Genomic DNA, 19722 nt, shown 5'->3' on the forward strand with positions numbered 1-19722 from the left:
ACTCCAGGAGCCAATCCAAACGATGTCAAGGAATGGTATGAATTTGGGGCTTTGGCTTCAGTTTATACCACCGCTCCAGCCTTCACCGAGATCAAGGGTCTACCCAAATGGATCCAGAAAACGGTGTTTGACACATGGGAGAACAACGAGTCCCTCAAAAGGGGAGATGTTCTGGAATTGTACTGTTTTAGTGCAGCGCCAGAGCCAGTTGGAAAAGGAATCCGAGAAGCTTTCCATTTCATTAAGCTTCGGAGACCTGATACGGGAGCCCTTAATCGGATCAAAGTTCCAGACTTCCAGGCCGCAATCGTCTCAACATTCACGGAGGACCAAATCTCCACTAGACGAGCATGGGGTCTATGGGTCTGTCTCACAGAGATGGACAAAATGAAGTCCAGATTCAAGTTCTACCAAAGCTCGGATCTGGGAACGTTCCTAGTCAATACTATGACAGGAACAACAACTCCTTTTGCCGAACAATCCTTCGAGAAGAAACGGCGAATGTTGTGGGAGAACAAGATGGCGGGGAGCCAGGAGACTCGTCGCAAGTTTTGCAATATGGCTCATCTGGGCCATTGGATCGAGAAAGTCTGCGATCAATGCTCATCGCAGAAGGAGCCGGAATTCGGCAAAGGATTTTTTCCAAAGCCGGATAAAAGGAGGTTCCGGTCTGATGAACATGATAAGCATCAGACTCCGAAGGGAAGGACACCTCGGGCACCAAAAAAGTAAGGTGGCCGACAAAGCTAAGTGAATCATGTGATTCACAGCAAGGATCGCACCCACAAAAGAAACGACAAAAAGTGGGTGGAATGACAGGAGGACCACTCACCAAACGCTCCGAGACAAACGTGAGTGGAAGGAAAAGCAGCCGGCCCCTACCAGCATTATCACAAAGCGATAAAGCAAGGGTCCAGCACCATGTGATGACACTAACAAATGTCGGCAATCAAGGCCGACAAAAGAAGGTGGATGTCATATTCAAGAGAGCTGGCCACAAAGATGGAATCCGAGGCCACCAACCGAGCAATTATAGAGGGGATCAAACCTCTATATAAACACAAGTGCTGAAGAGAAGAGATTATCGAAAAATCTCAACACATTCACACATCACACTCTCTCTTCAGAAACTATCTTTGTATTTTAATTTTTTCAAAGTCTTTAAAATTTTAGTTTAGTTTCTTTTATTTTATGTATACAAGAATTAGCTACTATGAGTAGCTAAACAAGTTAGTCTCCTCCCTTAGGGAGATTATTATGAAATAAAATAAATATTTTATAATTCCTCTTTTAACGCTTTGTTTTTAGCCTAATTTCCGGTTTAGTAAAAATATTTTCTTTTCATTTATCAACAAATATATTTGACGACGGAACACAGTGAAGGAGGAAGGTTGCAACCATCTCTTGCGAGTGCGTGGTTGGACAGGAACCTAGAGGGTGGAAGGTCCGTAAAACGCGACAAAGACTGACTCTTGAAGGTGACCATTCGTCGAAAGGTATACTGTTGATTTATGTTTTGAATTATTTTGAAGTGTTACGGAAGCATGTTGGGCCATATTTTGTTAATTGCATGATTTTATAATTATTGAAAATGATGTGGACTTTTTCTGTCTATATTGAAAATTGTGAGGGGCTGTTGGTGTTTATAAATTTCTATGAAGGGCCAATTTGTTATTTCATGATTTTGGGGAAAAGAAGTGTACACTTGTCATCATCTTAGCCTTGGTGTGTAGAAAACTCAGCTTAGAGTATACTGAACCCTAATAATCTGCATAGCTCATGCAGATGATGAAATCGCTTTAAATAATTCAAATGTTACCAAAATCTTTCCTCCCGAATCCCAATCCACTCTTCTGCTTCCAATTGCCCAATTCTCTGTCTCTCTCTCACACTCAAATTAAACTCTTTATTTCAATAATTAATTCTTAATTAGCAACATTAGCTAGGAACAATAAGTGACATTTATTGTGCGTGTGTTGGCCAAACGATAAAGGGTTAATGCCTAAGGCGGCCAAAGGTCTCGAATTCGAGTCTCCTGTGGCGCGACCTTATAATTTCTTTATTTAATATTATAAATTTATCCCAAAAAAAAGTAACCTTTGCTCGAAGAAACATGTTAGCATTGTGCAGCTGTAGCTTGTGATACATCAACACCCATCCATCATTAATGGTGTCAAGTTAATTTCGTCAGAAAAATCAGTAAAGGAGGAGAGACCGTCGATGGAGCGAAGGTGGCTTAAGTGGCGGTGGTCACCGATTTGTGGCTCAGCTCTCTGATTTGATGTGCTGCTCTGGGAGATTTTGATTTTGATCGTGAAATTGAAACATTTTGATTAATGTTTTTGAATTTACAACCAGATCTATGAATTCACAACTTAATGTTCTTGAATTCACGATCAGATCTATGAATTCACAATTTAATGTTCTTGAATTCACAATCAGATCTATGAATTCACAACCAACTCGATGAATTAATAACTGAATCGTCAGTATTGGTTGTGAATTCGAATTTAAAAGCTCCAATTCACAACTGAGAGTGTTTTTGTTGTGAATTCGAGTTCTAAAACTAAAATTCACAACCAATTTCACGAATTCACAACTGAATTTGCTAGTGTTAGTTGTGAATTTAAGTTTTAAAGCTCGAATTCACAACCATTTCTATTGCTAATTGTAAATTTAAATTTAAAGTTTGAATTCACAGCTAGAAATAGTAGTAGTCATGAATTTGAGTTTTAAAGTTTGAATTCATAACTAGAAATAATTATAGTCGTGAAACTGAGTTTTAAACATTGAATTCACGACTAAAACTATTTCTAATTGTGCTCGAATTCACAACCAACACTAGCTACTCAGTTGTGAATTTGAATTTTAAAGCTTGAATTCACAACTAAAATTAGTGCTAGTTGTGAATTTGACTTGATTATGAATTTGTGGATAATTTTTAAGTTGTTTATGTGAAGGGTAAAATGGTAAGCGTGACTAATTTTTAATTTTTTATTTTTTATCTTAGTGGCCAATTTTTATTTTTACATTCCAAAGTGGCTATTTTCAAAATCCACTCTTTTTTTCTTTCATTTTTTTTTTCAATTTCAGTTTCAATTTCAATTTTACAATTATATATAATTTATTTCGCCCAATAAAATATAGGGTTAATTACGTAAAAAATCATGAACTTTGGGCCGATTTTCAAGTTTTCCATGAACTTTTTTTTTATCAAATTTTCCCTGAACTTAACCAAATGATCAATTTTTCCATGGTTTTCAAAAATCCCCAAATTGAATGCTGACATGGCACTTTTCAGTGACCTAAAATATGACATGGCGCCGCCGGACGGAAACCAAAACGACGTCGTTTAGTTGGGGGTAAAACGACGTCGTTTTACCTCAAATTCCAGCCCCCGTCTTCTCGACACCACCATCGTCGTCGGAAAGAAATCCGCAGCGACTACATCCGGTCCACCCCCAACTGAATCGCTTCTATTCCTAGAAGCCACCATGTCTGATAGGGCAGCGGCGCCTTAGGCGGCTAGGGTTTCTGCGTCGCCACCCTTATTTTCTAGGGTTTCCACGCAACCGACTTCATCTTCTTCGACGTTGGCTAACAACAGCATAGCCAGCAACCCTATCCGATATTTGCTTGATTTTCAACACCAGCAACGCTAACACACACACAAGATCAAAATCGAAAATTTCCCAACAATTAAAGGAAACCCATTCCCCAAATCGACAAATTTTCAATTCACCCATCTGATTCCTTCAATGGAGGCCCCAGGCTCATCGAAGAAGATGATAGCGATGCAGGAGGAGATGGTGGAGGCGAAAGTGCTGCTCATCCTCCTCAACAAATGCCAACAGACGGAGCTCTAGTGATGGGGGTGGAGGAGCGGAGGGCGTGGCGGATCTGGTGATGGTGGTGGGGAAGGCCGGTGGAGAAAGAGGTGTGGTGGTGGAGAAGGGCGGTGGGGCGGCGGCAGAATTCTTCAATTCCAGAGCTGACTAAGTATTCTTCAATTCCATAGCAAAGTATTCTTCAATTCCAGAGCTGACTAAGCCTTGCCAGAGTGCAGCGCTGCTAGAGGCAGCTCTGCTGACTCTGCCCGACTCTGCGACTCAGCTCTGCCGACTCTGCCAGAGATAGCTCTGCCCGACTCTGCTCTGCCGACTCCCCGAATCTACCCTGCACGGTCGCTGCCTTGCTGCCGTCAACCTGAGAAGAGATCCGAGGGAGAGAGTTTTCAGAGAGGATTTTGAGCGAATGGAATCGGGGATCTAGGGCTCCGGTGGCGGCTGGGTCGCTGTCAATCGGAGGGAGAGAGATAGAGGGAGGCGGCGGCGCCTCGCCGTCGCCAAGGAGGAGGAAGGTGGAGGCGGCGTGGAGGCGCTTTTCGCCGGGTTCAGTGAGGCAGAGGGTGAGAGAAAGGGGGGGCGGAGTGGCAGGCTCGTCGCTGCTGCAGTCGCCGGAAGAGAAGAGAGACTCCGAAGGTGGTAAGTCGAGCAAGGGCTCGGCGAGCCTGAATCCGAGAGGGAGACAGAGGCGGTGAGAAATGAGGGAGTCGAAGGGAGCGGCAGCTCAACATCGCTGCCCTAGGCCGGAGATCGGTGGTGGCGTGTGGCGGAACTCATGGCTGATGAGGAGACGCCGATTTTGGGAATTCAAAGAGAGGGGCTGAGCAGATTTTCTTTTGAGAGACAGAGAGAGGCGTGCGTTCATTGAGAAAGAGGATGAAGGGGAGGAAAATAATCGATTTTCTATTTTTTTTTTTTATCAAGTAGGCGCCACATCAGCTCGATATTACCACGTAGGCGCCATGTCAGCTCGGTATTGCCACGTAGGCGCCAGCTAAGACCGGACCTTCACCGGAGGTAAAAACCATGGCAAAATTGATCAGTTGGTTAAGTTCAGGGAAAATTTGATAAAAAAAAAGTTCATGGCAAACTTGAAAATCTGACCAAAGTTCATGATTTTTCGCGTAATTAACCCTAAAATATATACTCCCTCCGTCCACCAATTAAAGCCCCATTTGAGGGTGGGCACGGAGACTAAGAAAACTGAAAAAGGTGTTGTGGGTGAAATATAAGGGTAGTTGACTAAAGTGTTGAAGGTGTTGTGTGGTGGGTCCACTAGTGATAAAGTGTAATAAATATAGAATATAAAAATGATAAAGTTGTTGTAAGGTTGGTCCATTAGTGGCAAATGATAGTAAATATAGGAAAAAAGAAGAGTAAAAATGTACAAAAAACACAATAGGACTTTAATTGGTGGACAAAAATTTAAGTGCAAGTAGGGCTTTAATTCGTGGACGGTGGGAGTAATTATTTTTTATTATTTAATTTTACTTTTATTATCGTTTGGATTGATAAATTCATAATAAAGGTATATAAGAACTTTAATTTGTTGAAATAAAATTTAATATGACTCATAATATTATAATATTTTTTATAAAAATATTAAAATAATAAATATAATATTGAGATACGACAATACACAAAAAATTACTATAAAATATTAGATCCCATCTCACTTGATGGGGACTTGTTAATGTTATAAGAAAGTAATATAAAACAATACTTTTAGTACCTTATCTGTCCCAATAATAACGTTTTAAATTTTTTTTTGGGCGTTCCATTCATAATGTCTCAATTTGAAAAACGAAATAATTTACTTTATCTATTTTCTCTATCTCTCTCCTCATTTACTTTATCTCTCTCTTATTTTTTTCACTACTCTCTTTATATCTCTCTCCATTTACTTTATCTACATTTTCTTAATTTGCGCATCCTATTTTTTTGAGACATTATTATTGGGATGGAGGGAGTAATATTAGATGAAGCCCCATAAGTATAGCTGGCAAATTAGGCGGGGCATGTCGGCCAGGCCCTAAACCATCAGGTTTTGAGAACTTACTGGGTTGAATTGGGCTAGCTCGAAAATTTATCGGGCTACATTTAGTAAGCCCAACTCAGCCCATCTCGAGCTACTAAGTAATTGGATCAAATTCAACCAATGAATTTTTTTTCTTAAAATTTATTTTTGATTATAAAATGAGGAAAAATATAAAAAATTAAATTGCTCACATCAATTCACAACGAAAACCATAGAAAAAAATAGAACCTTAAAATCATACTACTCTGGGTAAACACAATGATAGTTTACTAAACAACACTTCAAAGTATATAAACAAATTTAAAATCTTAATAATGAACGATCAAAATATTCAATATCAATGACATTTGAGTCTTCCTTGTACGATCGTATTTCTTTATCTTCTAGTGCATTTATACCACAAGATTTTAAAAAAATATTAATAGCTTAGTGAAAAAGCCTTTAAATTTCTTTATTTAATACTGTTAATTTATCAAAAAAATAGTTTAGTTAAAAAAATTATAAATAATAAATAAATATGTTATGTTATAAATACAAATACTCTCTTCGTCCCTCAAATAACTTCCTAGGAAGAAGAACGAATTTTAAGACAAAATTATTGAATGAGTGGTAAAAATTATTTATAATTCATATTTTTCGTGAACGAAAAGGAGTAAGAGATTTTAAAAAGTAGAATAAAATAAAATAAAACTGCAGGCAACATAAATAGCAACATAAATACATTACACACGACAAAGTTTGAAGGGAATAGTATGGAGGTCAGAGCCAGAGCGCCTGGGAAAATCATACTCGCCGGCGAGCACGCCGTCGTTCACGGATCCACCGCCGTCGCCGCCGCCATCGATCTCTACACTTATGTATCTCTCCGCTTCCCCACTCCCGAGGATAACGACGATGCACTAAAACTCCAGCTCAAGGATGTGGACTTGGAATTTTCTTGGCCAGTTGGAAAGCTTAAGGAAGTTCTGCCTGAACTGGGCGGCAAGTCTGCTTCCTCACCTTCATCATGTTCATTAGAGACCGCAAAAGCAATTGATGCATTAGTTGAAGAGCTAAATTTAGCAGATGCTAAGATTGGACTTGCTTCAGGAATTTCAGCTTTCCTTTGGCTGTATACATCAATTCATGGTAATAAGCCAGCTAAAGTTGTTGTCAATTCTGAGCTACCATTAGGCTCTGGCTTGGGTTCGTCTGCTGCTCTTTGTGTTGCACTGTCTGCTGCCCTCCTTGCACTATCTGATTCTTTGAAACTTGATTTTAGCCATCAAGGTTGGCAAACATTTGGGGACAGTGAACTAGATCTGGTAAACAAATGGGCATTTGAAGGTGAAAAGATGATCCATGGGAGGCCATCTGGGATAGACAATACAGTAAGCACCTTCGGAAACATGATAAAATTTAGGTCTGGCGAACTCACACGTATCAAGACGAATATGCCTTTGAAGATGCTCGTTACTAACACGAAAGTTGGAAGAAATACAAGAGCATTGGTAGCTGGTGTGTCAGAAAGGGCAGCGAGGCATGGTGGTGCCATGACCTCTGTATTTAAAGCTGTTGATTCTATCAGCAATGAGGTGGCTGCCATCATCCAGTCACCAGTTTCTGATGATCTTGCTATAACTGAGAAAGAGGAAAAACTAGGGGAGCTGATGGAGATGAATCAGGGATTACTCCAGTGCATGGGAGTCAGCCACGGTTCTATCGAGACTGTGATCAAAACTACGTTAAAATACAAGCTAGCCACTAAACTAACAGGAGCTGGTGGAGGAGGCTGCGTTCTCACACTGCTACCTACTCTATTAGCAGGAACGGTGGTTGACAAAGTAATTGCAGAGCTAGAAGAAAGTGGATTCCAATGTTTGATCGCCGGAATAGGTGGAAGAGGCATGGAGATTAGCTTTAGTGGTTTCTCTTAACATAGCCCAGAAGCAACACCCAAATGTAAGATCTGTACCTCAATCTTCAAATAATAATTTGCAGATCAAATCATTCTATCCTTTTTTTTATCCTCTTGTTTCTGCGTCCGTGCGTATAGCTTTTTCATGCTAGCTACTTTTTCTTGTATGAACTATTACATTGTTGTTGCAATCTATATTTTGCATCTGTACCACTCAAAAGAATTGTAAGTAAAGAAACCTTTTCAATTTAAAAAAAAAAAAAAAAAAAAAAAAAAAAAAAAAACACACGACAAAGTTTGATACATACGAAATCGATATATTCCAATTGCTTATCTTCACATACACATGGAAAAATGAAAGGCTCAAAAATAGCTAAGGCCTCATTCAATTTTTTGCCTTTGTTGAATGGGGTCGCTTTCTTGTTCGCAACAATTTCGTCAAAATGCATTGAAAACTTTAACGTCTTTCTCCTTTTTCATCTCATTCATTCATGGCTCAGAATCAGAATTGATGGAACTGTTTCACCCAGTCTTCATTTAATACTACCAGGGTCCAGGGGAATCTCTCTCTCTCTCTCTCTCTCTCTCTCTCTCTCTCTTATCTTCACTGCATTACACATACTAGTCTGAGTTGCCTTGTCAGTGTCATGTGCTCTCTCCACCACTACCATCCTTTTATATCTATTTAGTTTAATTTTTATTCTCCCTCTCTCTCTTCACACAAACACACACACACACACTGCATTACTAGCTGTAGACTGTAGTGTGTGTCTTAATCTGTTGACAGTTGTTGGAGAATTTCAGCAATCTGATAGCAAACACATTGTTCATTCATGTAAATCTTGTGCTAGTGTAAATTTGTTTGGCAAAATGGGGTCAAGGTTTTCTTGGTTCTTGCTTCTGCATTGTTGGGTTTTTCTGATTTTGAGTTTGGGAGTGTGCTGCGATGGTTCTGAGGTGGCTGTGAAATTACTGGAGACTCCTCATGCATTCTCCAACAGAAATTACTCCACTTTCTCTTTCCAAGTTTTGGTGGCTGGCAATGACACCATCTGCTCCGACTGTTCCACCACTTGCAAGGTCACCTCTCATTTCACACACACACACTTGCACCAGACTAAAAAGAAAAGGGAATTTCTGATTTTATTATGTGCATATAACAAATCTAGATATGATGTAAAGGATGTGCTATATTTTCACCTTTCAAGATTTGTAGTTCAAGAAAAGAAAAAATCGAATCTTTCTCCATGAAATGATTCATTTCACATATAGTTCAGTGCAATTTCAGGGGCACGCTGAAAAAATCTTGATAAGATGCTATATTTTTTATATGTAGAGTTCGAGATTTTTAGAAGGCAATTTTTCTATGATTCCATTTGATGACAAGGGCTTTTGGATAAAAATTTGAAGCCCCCCCCACCTCTCACCTGTGTCCGCCATTGAGTGCATGCACCATAAAACGTAAAATACTAATGAGAAGTTTCAATTTTATTCATAGAGATAGGCTGTTTGCATGAGTTCCTGTTTGATTCCATAAAAAAGTAAAAATAAAAAGTTTTCTTGTATACCATGTGCAGAGGTAATAAATAAAAGGATGTCTGTTTCTGCAAACAAGTTGATTTTTTAATATGGTTTATATATTGCAAAGAGGAAAATAACTAAGCAGCCATTGTCCGGTTGTAGGAAGATTAGAATACTAGATTATGCTCTGAAAATTGAGTTTTCCTATGGCTGCATACAATTTTGCTTATTTTGTAAGAAAGGGAGAAACTTGCTAATCATATTCTGGCAATTTTGGCTCTGCTCTTTGGATTTGCCTACTAAGTTTTGACATATCCGAAAAATGCAGCTGGATCATGGCAAGGATTCAGCTTGTGAAGGTGGAAGGATATCGTATTCAAGATTATTAGATGGGAATCATTCATTTGAGGTGTGCACGAAAGGGTCTCGGGGAGTTGCCTGTGCGAGCTATAACTGGACCATTGGTACTCGAGCAACCTCCCTAATTCTCTTGAATCACGATAATTTTTCATTTCACAAGTCTATCTTTCAAGAAATATATGATTCTTGTCATAACATCTGTGAATGAAACAGCAATGTGCAATGCTTGATTTATGCTCCTAATCTTTTGTGACATGTTGATTACTCAAATAAGCAGCCTAGCATGGTCATAGACAGTACCTGATTGAGCTGTACCTCTATTTTGCAGACACGGTTAAACCCACAGCGCATCTAACAGGAGCGACGAGCTTTACAAGTGCTTCTCGTGTTTCAGTGAACATATCTTTCAGTGAGCCCTGTGGTGGTGGTTTCATGTGCCCTTCTGTAAATGCCTGCAACGTGAGTACGTGGTCAGCTAGGACTCGATAGCATTTCATATGTTTAGCTCGTTAGCAGGTTTTTTACTCGCAACCATAAAATCTATGATTCATGATTGTGTTCTTGCCCAACAGCTTCTTGTTTATGGTGCTGGAGAGGTCTTGCCAAATACACTCAACGTTATCGAGCCAAGCATGAAATACTCTCTAGTTGTCAGCGTATCTGAGAGAGTTCGATATGGACGCTTGATCCTGGTAATGGACAAAGATTTCTGTACAGACTCTGCAGGAAACCAATTTACAAGAACAGATAACTCAAGTTTAGTAATACATTTTGGTGAGTTTGATCATAAACAGTTGTGGTCTAATCATGTTTATTATTCACATTACTAATGTGCAGTTCTCTCTCTCTCTCTCTCTCTCTCTCTCTCTCTCTCTCTCTTCAGATAAACGAAGTGTGCTTGTGAACATGAGAACTCATATACCCGAAAGGCTGCTTCAGATAAGCACTGAAACTAGAACTATATTGGCAACTAACAAGGACAAGTTCTTAAAGATATATCTGTATTTCACCGAACCTGTCATGAATTCGTCTGCTGAAATCTTGAACTCCATCGACATAAATCAAGGATCACTCGTTCCCATAAATGGGAGTAGCCATGGACAGCGTAGATTTGGCTACCAGGTTAATTTTCACCTCTCTAGATTAACTCTACTTTGTTAACACCTTTTTTTTTTTTCCTACTGATATTTATTTCCTCTGGATTTCCGTGCAGATTACTAATATATCAAACATGGCTATTTTTACTGTGAGCCTGCAGTCGAACTTGGTGATCACTAGACAGGGGACCCCCGTTGCTCCCGTATCTCCTGTAACGTTTCTCTATGGTATGCAAAAGAATGCGAACACAGCTTCGAGGATAAAGCAACTATAATGTCTTTCCACAGAAATTGAAATTTTATTTGCTTCTGAATGAATTTAGATTCTCAAAGACCAACTGTTAGGCTGAGCACAACATGTGACATGCGGACAAAAGAGAAGAGTATTCTTGTCATGATCAAATTTATGAAGCCAGTATTCGGTTTCAACTCATCTCATGTATCAGTTTCTGGAGGGTATTTGCAGAGGTGATAGTTGCTGCTGTATATAAACATTCAACTACACATTTTTCCACAGCTGGTAAAATTTCTCTTGTTTATGCATTCCACAGCTTCCAAGAGGTGAGTAGGAGAAGCTACACGGCCCATATACGAGCAGAGACCGATGCCATATCCATTTATGTTCCTGAAAATGTGACATCCGATGTTTCAGGGAATGGAAACGGAGCATCTAATACTCTGCAAGTCAGGCACTGTAGGACTCAAATCTTTTCTTCTTATTACCATAATTTGCCATTTTTGCTCCACTAATTGTTCTCTCTTTAGATTCAGCACCCGTTGAATCTTTGGTGCTTTCGTACTTTGCCACCACTGCTTTTGGCATTACAGCTTTGGTTGCCGGCTTTCTATCTGTTTCGACAGCAAGTTTGCTATCTTCTGGAGCATACTCCAAACCGAGTGCTATCTTGTGCTTCGACCCTGCCAGAAATCTCTTTGTAATCTCCCATTATTACTACTATAATCTTTATTCTTAGATGAAGCTATCCATCATCACAAAAAATTAAGAAAAATCTGAATAAAAGGTCAAACTGATGCTGTTTAGCTCATGTTTGACATAGCATTAAGTGATCTTACGTTATCTTACTTGGTGCAGAGAATCGCATCGCATATTCAAATTTTTGCACTGTGTAAATGGTTAGGAGTCACCTTACCTGTCGAATATTATGAGCTTGCAAGAGGCTTACAGTGGAGTATTCCTTACTTCAATCTCCCATGGGAGAAGGGCGACCTGCATTTAGTCATGGTGGGCTCAACTTCACCCAAGGATCGGCTGATTCGTGCTCCCAAAGATCACGATTCAATATTCGTTGAGGGCCTTAAACCCGAAGCTGCAAATGTGGATTCAGCCAAGGTTTTTGGGTTGCCTCTGAACCCTTTGGAGTATGCATCATATTTTGAGGTAAAGATCTAACTACTTCTTTCACTCCAATCTTGCTATTTACTTCTGCATACTAATTGAGGCCTTTTAAACACAGAGCCAGTCTACCATGCCAGAAGCAGAATACATTTTGGATCCACAGAATTCACACGGGTAAACATGTTCGTTCTTACCATTTTTTAGGCCAAATCTGCCACTGCAGCTAGATGAATGTCTACTGTTTCTTCCAGATGGAGAGATTTCAGCAGAAGCATGTTCTGGCTAGCTGTAATCGGAGGCGGTTTGATACTGCTCCATGCTCTACTCTTCATGATCCTCAAATTCAAGAAGCAAATCAAGGATAAACAAAGCTATGGAGCACTCATTTTTCCAAGATTTGAGATCTTTCTTCTGATCCTAGCACTACCTTGCATCTCCGAAGCATCAGCATCACTAATCAAAGGTACACGTCGGAAAACACCACATTTTGCACACAAAAAAACATACTTATCATCTGAAGCAACATTGCTGCATGTCTGCATTGTTAGGAGCAACGCCTTCTGGCACAATTGTTGGTGTTCTCGTGCTAAGCCTAGTAGCTTTCATGCTACTCTGCCTGCTCATATTCCTCTCTTTCGGCATCACATTTGGAAAGCTGCTTCAATATAAAGAGGTTCACCAAGAGGGCCAAACATTCCACTGGTATCAGGAGCTCATTCGAGTCACATTAGGCCCCGGCAAGAGAGGCCAATGGACGTGGAAGAACGAGCGTCGTTCCATCTACTTAACCATCCTAGGCCCTCTCTTTGAGGATCTGAGAGGCCCTCCAAAATACATGCTGTCACAGATCTCCGGAAGCAGCCTCAGCAAGCCGGGCGACAGGATCATCGCCTCAGACGATGAGACAGAGGATGCAGAGGCGCCTTTCATACAGAAGCTCTTCGGGATCCTCAGGATCTACTATACCTTGCTAGAATCCGCGAGGCGCGTGGCTCTTGGCATCTTTGTGGGTGCCTACTCCCAAACATGGACATCGAGGACCCCCACAATCGCCCTGCTTTGCATCACCGCATTCCAGCTCTTCTTCATGGTGCTCAAGAAGCCATTCATCAAGAAGAAGCTCCAGCTTGTTGAGATCATCTCTGTCTCCTGCGAGCTCGTGATCTTTGCGTGCTGCCTTGTCCTCTTGGACAAGCAGCTCTCGCCCCAGGGCGAGAGGAGGCTAGGGATTGCAATGGTGCTGGTGTTCTTGCTAGCATTTGTAGTACAAATCATCAAAGCGTGGCATGCATTGTACAAGCAGATCAAGCAGTTGGATCCCATCACATATTCGTTTTTTCTTGGCCTTGAAACGGCAGCCATTGGATTTGCATTGCTGGTTTTGCCTCATTGTTGGATCAAGAATCTGCTCCGGCGGTTTCCCATCAACAATCCCGGTGAGACGGATACCACGAGCAGGAATCGGAGCTCTGGAAGCCGGAGCTCCGGGGATAAGCCGTGGCTGAGGCATATAAGGGAGATAGCGAGGTCTAGTTTCAGCAGAGAAGGAAGCAAGCCGTCCACTCCAACTGACCCCTCTTCGAGTAAGGTGAGGTGGAGTGGGTTCTGGAGGAATAAGAGAAGTGGGAGCTCGTCGGCGTCGGTGTCAGCGTCGGCATCAACGTCGACGGATTATAAGGCGAAGCCGAGGGGGCTGTACAAGGAGTTGGAAGACATTTTTGCATCCAAATGAGAGGTTTCCATCAAGCTTTGCATGCATGGGCGTGACTGATGAGCATAAACAGGGGATGTCAGCATTTTTCAGATCTTATTTTGTATTTTTCAATGATTCATGATAGATTGAGGAAAATCGGGGTAGCTCGTAAATTTTCTTCAGCCATGCATTGCATGCCTTGGTTTCTCTCATGAATTTGTATATTGTGTATACATCTGAAAAAGTAAATACAATCTGGATAAAAAAAAAAAAAAATACAATCAAAGGTTTAAATTATAAGTTGAGTTACAAATACGTAATAAATTATTGATAATATCAATCAAAAGCATAAATAGAATTGAGTCATAAATGTGTCAGATAATATCAATCAAACACCTAAAATGTTTTCCGTTATAAAAAGATTACTTGTATTTTTTGATTTTTTTTAATGTTAATTGGACAAAACAACATCAGATTTCGCTCACACGTCAAATATTTTGTAATAAACCATTTATTCATGTGGTAATATATCAAATTACCCAATTATCTTGAAGTATCTACCTAAATTACCCACTTTTTCGAATAGTTGTATTATATATCCATTTGAATATTTAAAAAATGGGCAAATAGCGTCAAAATTCCGGTAGTTTCATCTGTTTTTCCATGACCTAAAAATCACTCGTTAAAATCCTTGACCTTAATCCTGATTCTTAATTTTCCCTTAAAATTAATCCTCCCTTTAACTTATGCTGACATGGGGATCGGAATTCCACGTAGGCTTAATTTTCTGCGGCGAGAAAAACGATTGTGTTTAATTAATAAATATAAAACGTTGTCGTTTTATATATTATTTGAGGATTTATTGAAATCAAACTAAAAAATTGAGCACGAATAGAAAGAGTAAAATTTTGAAGTAGCCAAAATGAAGCATAAAACACAATTTATGGTCACACATTGAAAAAACATAAAATTTGGCCATTTTTATTGATTTGGATGTTTTTACCCTTAATGAGATGGACCGGGTAGAATCAGGCATGCGGGTCGCGTGCCGGGTCGGGTTAGGCACTTATGGCACTATTAGTGCCAAGATTTTACTTTGGTTTTATTTTGGATTTCCGTTGGCACTTTTGGCACTATTCTTATGGCACTAATAGTGCCAAAAGTGCCAACGGAAATCCAAAATAAAATCAAGTAAAATGGTCATTTTGGCACTTATGGCACTAATAGTGCCATAAATGCCATACGTGCAATAGAAACAACAGTAATAGAATCAAGAAATCATAAATGGATCATCTAAGAATGGATAATCTAAACTTTAAATCGAACATCTAAACCCTAAATGGATAATCTAAACCCTAAATGGAACATCTAAACCCTACAGGGAAGTGCTTAAACGGAAATTCAAAATAAAACCAAGTAATAAAATGATGCGTACGCGCAGCGGGCGCTGGCTTTTCCCCGTGAGCGCGCAACTCACCCATAAGCTTCCAGCGGCCGCGCAATCATCCAGCGGTCGTGCAATCACCCCAGCCGAGTAAAAAGGGCAAATTAGGCATACCACCTAATTAATGGCTATATTTTGATGTTTTAAGATTAGGGGCCAAAAATTGATTTTCAATCTTCATTATGGTCATTTGACTATATTGTTTCCGAATAGAAATTCCTTGTGAAATTAGGGTTCTTCATCAAAGAAAATCCCCAACCCACTGTAAGCAATTGAAGAAGAATGTGAGGTAGGGGCTGGAGGCGGGGGTGGTGGCGAGGCGGCAGGCTTGTAGAGATGGTCGCGGTGGCATATGGCGGCGAAGTAGTCGAGATTGTCCTTCTCCGGGATAGGTATCGCTGCCTCCAAAATTAATTACTTCATGGTTGAGCAAGTACAATCAAGAATTAAACCTTGGCCCAATCGGAGAAGCAGAGAGTGGGGCAATGGTGATGAAAATGAGCAAATCCTCAATAGTTATATATACGAGATAGAGATTGATTGGAGAGAGAGGGAGCCATATTGTTTTTTTTTTTTTTTTTTTTGATCGGGCAAAGTCATATTAGATGTTAGTAATTAGTTCCCCATCCACTCCAAGAACCACCTTATCTCTCCATTCACCAAAATCCACCTTATATCTCCCAATCTCCAATTCGCTCCCAAGAGGGATCGAACCCGGGTCACTTCACTTAAGTGAGGACCTGGTGGCCAGTGGGCTAAGCCCCCTGGTTAGAGGGAGCCATATTGTACCTTGAGAGAGAGAGAAAAATGGTCAAGTAAATTACAGAGAAGAGAAGAGGAAGAAGATAACGCAGCCATCATCATCATCGTCATCATCATAATAATGTATTAAACCATGAATCGATAAAGTAGGAAATTGGTGGAAAAAGAAAGTCAACGGCGCCGTTTTGGGCTCAGCAAAAGCTCCGCCACATAAGTGACACGTCATGTAATTGATGGCCGGAAAACGTCATTAAGGAAAATTAAGAATCGAATTAACGGTCAAGGATTTTAACGAGAAATTTTTAGATCATGGAGAAAATGCGAAACGAGCGAAACTACAAGAATTTTGATGATATTTTCCCTTAAATAATTGTTTGGTACACGCATGGGGAATATTGCAGTGGTGTCATAGATTTTTTAGTGCAAAATTGACAAAATTTAAATTGAATAAAAATTCTCCAACATTTGCCCAGAATTCTTAACCCACGATCTGGGTACCAGAGCGCATTCCTGATTAAATGTGGGTGCATTTTCATACGGTGCATAATTGTATATAGTTGGGGCGCATTTTGAAGGTGTTATTCAACTACTTATTAGACCATAATTAATTGGGGCGCATTTTTCCCTATGCAAAAACACGGCCAATCGCATAAACCATAAAATTCAAAACACTCTCCCACCATTTTTTTTGCAATTATTTTCCTTAGAGCACCCACAGTGGGGGCGCGAACCCCCCCCCCCCCCCCCCCCAATGCCGCGCCGTCCCCTCCGCACCCAGCTCTCTCCTCCGCGCTCAGCGCAAAGCATGAACTAATTGGGCACATGAATGGCACGATCCAATCACATATTTTCCTGCAATTTAATTTAAAAAAAATCGCAAATCGGAAAAAGGCAACGGTAAAATGGCAGATTTGTTGGCAGGGAGCCGTTCCATGCGGCTCTCTTCAAATTTTATTTTTTTTGCTTTTACATATCTTATTCTACATCTATAAATTGATCCATCTTCTATTCACTATCACACATAGGGTTGAGCAAAACCGGACCAAAACCGACGGACCGGACCGAACCGATCTGTTTTTTCGGTTCGGGTCGGTTTTGGTCCATGTATTGGTCCGGTCCGGTCCTATTTTCTTGGACCGAAAATATTTCGGTTTGGTCCCGGTCCCGGGGAGGCCAAAATCGACGAAAATCGGACCGAACCGAATATATATATTTTAAATATATAATTAATATTTTTATTAATATATTAATATTTTATTAATTTCTAATATTTTTATTAATATTTTTATTAATTTATAATGTTTTTATTAATATTTTTATTAATATTATTAATATTTTTATTAATTTTTAATATTTTAAAAACGGTCGGTTTTGGACCGAACCGGACTGAGGACCGATGGCGGTTTTGGTCCGGTTTCGGTTCGGTCCTAAGGTTTCAGTTGGTCCGGTTCGGTCCAATTTTTTTTGAAAATTCGGTCCTCGGTTTCGTTGGTCCGGACCGACTGCTCACCCCGAATCACACACAATTCTCATTCTTCTTCTTCTTCTTCTTCTTCTTCTTCTTCTTCTTCTTTATTTCATACTCCATCCGTCCACCAAAAATAATCCTAAAGGTGGATGGCACGCGTTTTAATAAAAATAGTTATTGTATTGTAAGTGGAGAAATGAGCTCACTTAAAAGTAGTGTTAATAATGATAATTAATTGTATTGTGAGTGGAAAATGAGGCCCACCATATAAGAGATAGTTTTCAAAAATGGAAAAGGACTAATTTTTGTGGATATCTCAAAATTGTAAAAAGGGGCTATTTTTTGTGGACGGAAGTAGTATTTTTTGTGCAAAAATCATGGAATGGTTGGGCTAAATATGGAGCAATCACTCCCAAAATCCCTCTCTCGGCTAGGGGTGAGCAAACCCAACCCGGACCCACTACACTGACTCGGACCGATGGATTTGGTCCGGACCAAACCGGCCCAATATGCATATTCGGTCCGATCCGGGTCTTTTTTTAGGACCAAATTTTTTTTGAGTCGGTCCGGGTCTGAACCCACTCGAATTCGCTGAAATCGGACCTAGGGCTGAGCATAGAACCGACCGAACCGAAAAAACCGACCGAACCGATCATTTCCGGTTCGGTTCGGTTTTAGAATTTCTGGTTGTCGGTTCGGTTCGGTTTTTAAGTATAAAAACCGATGGGGATCGGTTCGGTTGTCGGTTTTTTAGTTTTAGTTCGGTTATGAACCGAACCGAACCGATGATATATATATATATATATAATATTATTTATTTTATATTTTATATTACAAATGGTAAAATAAACCCTAGTCTCAATTTCTCATCCCATTTTCAACATACAGTCGCGGCGCCTCTCTTCTCCTGTTCGGAAACCCTAGTTTCCTCCCTCCCTCCCAGCCGCGCAGCCGGCAGCCGGCGCCTCTCTAATCGGCGGCCACCCCCAGCGCCTCCATTCTTCTTCTCCACACTGCCCAGCCAGCCGCCGCCCCTCTAACCGGCGACCACGCGGTCCACGCCCAGCGCCTCCATTCTCCTCTAGGACGACTGACGAGCAGACCAGGACGGCAGCACGCCAGCACCAGCACGAGCCAGACCCGTCGTCGGCCGCCCCCCGCTTCTGACGTCTCCAGCACGAGCCAGACGCCGTCCAGACCGCCGCTGAAGCCTCCCCCGCCACCTTTCTCCCCTCCTTCGAAAGGTAAACCAATATCTTATGCTTTCTATTTTCTATCTTATGCTTTCTACATTCATGTGTTTAGATTTAGGGCGATGGAATGTGTTTAGACCTTTAGGGCCAGATTTAAATTTTTTGTTGTTTGATAAATTGAATGAATGGACAGATTTGTCTTTAGGTATATGAATTTTAAGGTCAGATTTGGTTTTGATTTGGTTTTGTTTTGGTTTTGTTTCAGTTTAATGGCTGAAAATAGAAAAGAGGGGGAAATGGCACAGCTATTGTTGCATTGAGAAATAGATTGATTGCTCGTAATTGTTGTTTGGTTGGTGGTAGATTTGTGCATATGAGGTGTGTTGCTCATATTGTGAATTTGGTTGTGAAAGATGGGTTGAAAAAATTGGATAAATCCATTCAAAGGATTAGGGATGCTGTTAAATTTGTTAAGCAATCACCTGCTAAATTTGCAAGATTCATTGCATGTTGCAAAGAGGAAAATATTGAGTGCAAAAGTCTTTTAGTGTTGGATGTGCCTACTAGATGGAATTCAACATACTTGATGTTGCATGTTGCTTGCAAATTTGAAAAAGCTTTTGACATCTTTGAATTGAAAGATCCCTCTTATAAGATTGAACTTGAGAAGAGTGAGGGTGTACCTGAATTTGTTGATTGAGAAAATGCAAAAAAGATGAGCAATGTGTTGAAAACTTTTTATGAGTTGACTGTTAGGATTTCTGGGTCATTGTATGTCACTTCAAATGCATTTTTGCATGAGATCACCAATATGTATTGCTTGTTGAAAGAATGGGTGGCTAATTCGACCATAGATGTGAGGGACATGGGGGTGCAAATGAAGGAGAAATTTGATAAGTATTGGGGTGATCCAAGAAAAATGAACAAGCTCATCTTTTTTAGTGTTGTTGTTGACCCTAGATACAAGTTTGAAGTTCTTGAATTCATACTTATTGAGGTATATGGAGTTGATGTTGGGGAATCTATTGCCAAAAGTGTGAAGGAGGA

The 19722-nt window shown here is 40.3% G+C and overlaps 2 protein-coding genes across 3 annotated transcripts; both read left to right on the top strand.

Annotated features, from left to right (window-relative positions):
- Positions 1-6628: 6628 nt before the first annotated feature.
- Positions 6629-7889, top strand: LOC131019907 (mevalonate kinase-like). The gene has a single exon (XM_057948530.1). It carries the CDS (start codon positions 6636-6638, stop codon positions 7797-7799), a length of 1164 nt encoding a protein of 387 aa, XP_057804513.1. The 5' UTR covers positions 6629-6635; the 3' UTR covers positions 7800-7889.
- Positions 7890-8135: 246 nt separating this feature from the next.
- On the top strand, positions 8136-13990 carry LOC131019899 (uncharacterized). 2 transcript variants are annotated; one of them, XM_057948518.1, is made up of 13 exons: positions 8136-8860; positions 9630-9765; positions 9990-10120; positions 10234-10435; positions 10545-10783; positions 10875-10986; positions 11082-11226; positions 11310-11452; positions 11524-11693; positions 11852-12157; positions 12234-12289; positions 12367-12578; positions 12664-13990. In XM_057948518.1, exons 1-13 carry the CDS (start codon positions 8651-8653, stop codon positions 13845-13847), a joined length of 3246 nt encoding a protein of 1081 aa, XP_057804501.1. In that variant the 5' UTR covers positions 8136-8650; the 3' UTR covers positions 13848-13990. The 2 variants fall into 2 exon arrangements, with proteins under 2 accessions (XP_057804501.1, XP_057804502.1); XM_057948519.1 differs by lacking the exons at positions 8136-8860; positions 9630-9765 and having other exon boundaries at positions 9989-10124.
- Positions 13991-19722: the final 5732 nt, after the last annotated feature.

The sequence above is a fragment of the Salvia miltiorrhiza genome, chromosome 4 (assembly GCF_028751815.1).
Source record: "Salvia miltiorrhiza cultivar Shanhuang (shh) chromosome 4, IMPLAD_Smil_shh, whole genome shotgun sequence".
In the NCBI taxonomy this organism is placed as follows: Eukaryota; Viridiplantae; Streptophyta; class Magnoliopsida; order Lamiales; family Lamiaceae; genus Salvia; species Salvia miltiorrhiza.